The following is a 2,705-nucleotide window of genomic DNA, read 5'->3' on the forward strand; positions in this document are numbered from 1 at the left end:
AGGTCATGTCCCTGCAACTGTTCCACTTGAGGTGTTGAGAGATAAATGACCTTTCATGAAAACAGCAAAGCAGATGCTTTATAGATTGTAGATAAATGTAGATACATAATGAAAACAATGAGAGAAATTAATCACTAAGCAAAGCGCAGGAGGGAACATTACAAGAAAACAATCGTGTTATTCCTTAATGGGTGATTACACAAAGGAACAATTTTAGAATTAGGTAATGCCAGAAAACACAGATGACGCACACTATGAGGAAATTGCTAGCAAATATAATGCCATGTTTGCCACAATAAAGCGGGCAGTCCAACACACTCCTGTTGTCTGTGTCCATTTTTATTTTTGTTTTAGTTTATTTTCACTTTTTCGCCCACGCTGTTCATCCTTCGGGAACCCCTGGACCTGCTGGACTGGACTCTGGCAGGAAAATAAACAAAGCAGGGCATGGAGTGTATAGGTTTCTCTAAAAATAGTGAATGCATGTGTATCATAGGAAGAGCCACCTGTATGGATGAACTGTGGTACTGAAAGATAAGTGAGGAAGGAAGACTTACTTTTACTGTATGTTATTTACTTATATACAATGTGCTGTACATAAATAATAGTTACTCTCTCCCAACACACACGCAGTGACTTTCTGATCCCTTTGAGGTCTAGAAGTGGAGAGGTCTTTTTTCCCCATGTTACGCTTTTCCTTCCCACCCTCCAAAGATCTGTCATGTTTGTGACCATGAATTTTGGTCACACCTGGTCCCTGTAGCTACGCATAAAATTATTTGAAGACATGGATTTCTTATATTCCCTATTTCCATTCAGTAGGGTTTCCAGATGAAGCTACACCCTATTTGATCTCCCTTTTTTCGAGCTCTAGTCCTTTTAAAGTGTCACCTGCTGAGTTTCTCGTGTATGTTAAAAAGAAACACAATCTGTTACATGTAGGACCAACTCTTTTATAACCTCTGGTACCAGTTTAGCTTTAAAGGCCATTCAAGAAACAACGAAACAATTAAAAGTGTAAATAAGAGGAGCGTCTTGAGTGGTTCAGTTGGTTAAGCCACTGGATTCTTGGTTTCAGCTCAGGTCACGTTCTCATCGTTCCTGAGTTCAAGCCCTGAGTTGGGCTCCGTGTTGACGGCCTGGAGCCTGCTCGGGATTCTCTCTCACCCTCTCTCTCTGTCCCTCCCCAACTCTTGCGCGCCCACGCACACGCTCTCTCTCTCACTTTCAAAATAAATGAAAATAAACATTAAAAAATCTTTTAAAAGTGTAAATAAGAGATGGCTTTTCTGACTATAACTTTGAACCTCATAGACACTATGCCCGTTGAATATAATCTTTCCATCAATCTTTTCTTTGTAGGGCAGTATGAGGCGGGTACTGTGAGATTGTGTCTGTGACCAGGAGGTGGCGGTGGTTCCATTCTTCTCATTTCCTGAATTCTTGAAACTTGAAAGGCATGAAACTGAGTTTTGATTGGCTAAGCCACCAAGAGAAAGGCTCTCTCCTGCATCAGAGAACAAGAGCGAAGACCCAGAGACAGCACCTCAGAGAAGGTTTGGAATCGTTACGGATTGTACCAAGACTCAGATAGATGTCAGGATGGGGAACGTGCTGGAGTGTGCATTCATAGTTTTGTGGCTTCAGCTTGGCTGTAAGTTGGAGGGCAAGAGGCGAGAACCACAGGGACACGTTTATCCAAAGCCGGGGGGAAGGGATAGGGGTTCAGTCTCAGCTCACACAGGTGTCTTGTCGGAATTTTTCAAAACTACTGTACCAAAGTCATTGCATCGCTTCTGATTTTGTTTTCCTGAACAGGGTTGCATGGAGAAGACCGGGTGAAGCAGAGCCCTCAGACCTTGAGACTTCGGGAGGGAGACAATGTCAGCCTCAACTGCAGTTACACGATCAGCTTGTTTACAGGGCTCCAGTGGCTTAGGCAGAATCCTGGGAAAGGCCCTGAACTCCTCTTCCTCCTGTATTCAGTTAACGAGGAAAAGCAGAAAGAAAGATTAAAAGCCACAGTATTAAAGCAGGGAAGTTCTCTGCACATCACAGCCTCTAAACCTGAAGATTCAGCCACTTACCTCTGTGCTGTGGAGACACCGTGCTCCCAGGCACCTGCAGCCTGAACCAGAAACCTGCAGTTGAGCTCTGGACATCAATAACATCTCTGTTGTTTTTCTTCCTCGAAGAAGTACCTACTTAGAATTCACAGCCTTTCCAAGTGGTCCTATTTGTTCCAAGAGAACAAAATCTCTTGATGTAGCCAGGTGGCACAGATGACTGTTCATTCTGTCCTGGTGTCCTGGACAGTCCCCTTTGTGTGTTCCTGGGTCTGTCTGCTCTTTATAACAGCCTGAAGCTTCCCTCACATGGATACAGAAAGGACAGCTGTGATATGGATGGCCTTGGTTTCCAGTCTTGGGTCACTTGAAAAGAACCTGCCCAGGAATACACACTCTTCCCCCAAATTAAAAAAAAAAAAAAGTTTTATATTCTCTTATAATAATTTGGTCAATCTCTATTAGCGAATCTTTTCCTTTTAGTTTCTTTAAGTTTATTTATTGAGAGATAGAGACAGAGTGAGAGAGGGAAAGTGCATGTGTATGAGCAGGGGAGGGGCAGAGAGAAGGAGAGAGAATCCCAAACAGGCTCCTCAATGGCAGCACTGGGCCCCACACGGAGCTCAAACTCCAGGACCC

General features: G+C 43.6%; 1 gene segment (V, D, J or C); it reads left to right on the forward strand.

The window, feature by feature from the left end:
* Window positions 1-1,319: 1,319 nt before the first annotated feature.
* LOC144616587 (T cell receptor alpha variable 20-like) lies at window positions 1,320-2,132 on the forward strand. The segment is given in 2 exon segments: window positions 1,320-1,377; window positions 1,819-2,132. Coding segments are annotated over 2 exon segments (372 nt in total).
* Window positions 2,133-2,705: the final 573 nt, after the last annotated feature.

Source organism: Panthera onca, chromosome B3, assembly GCF_046562875.1.
Source record: "Panthera onca isolate mPanOnc1 chromosome B3, mPanOnc1 haplotype 2, whole genome shotgun sequence".
NCBI classification, from domain to species: Eukaryota; Metazoa; Chordata; class Mammalia; order Carnivora; family Felidae; genus Panthera; species Panthera onca.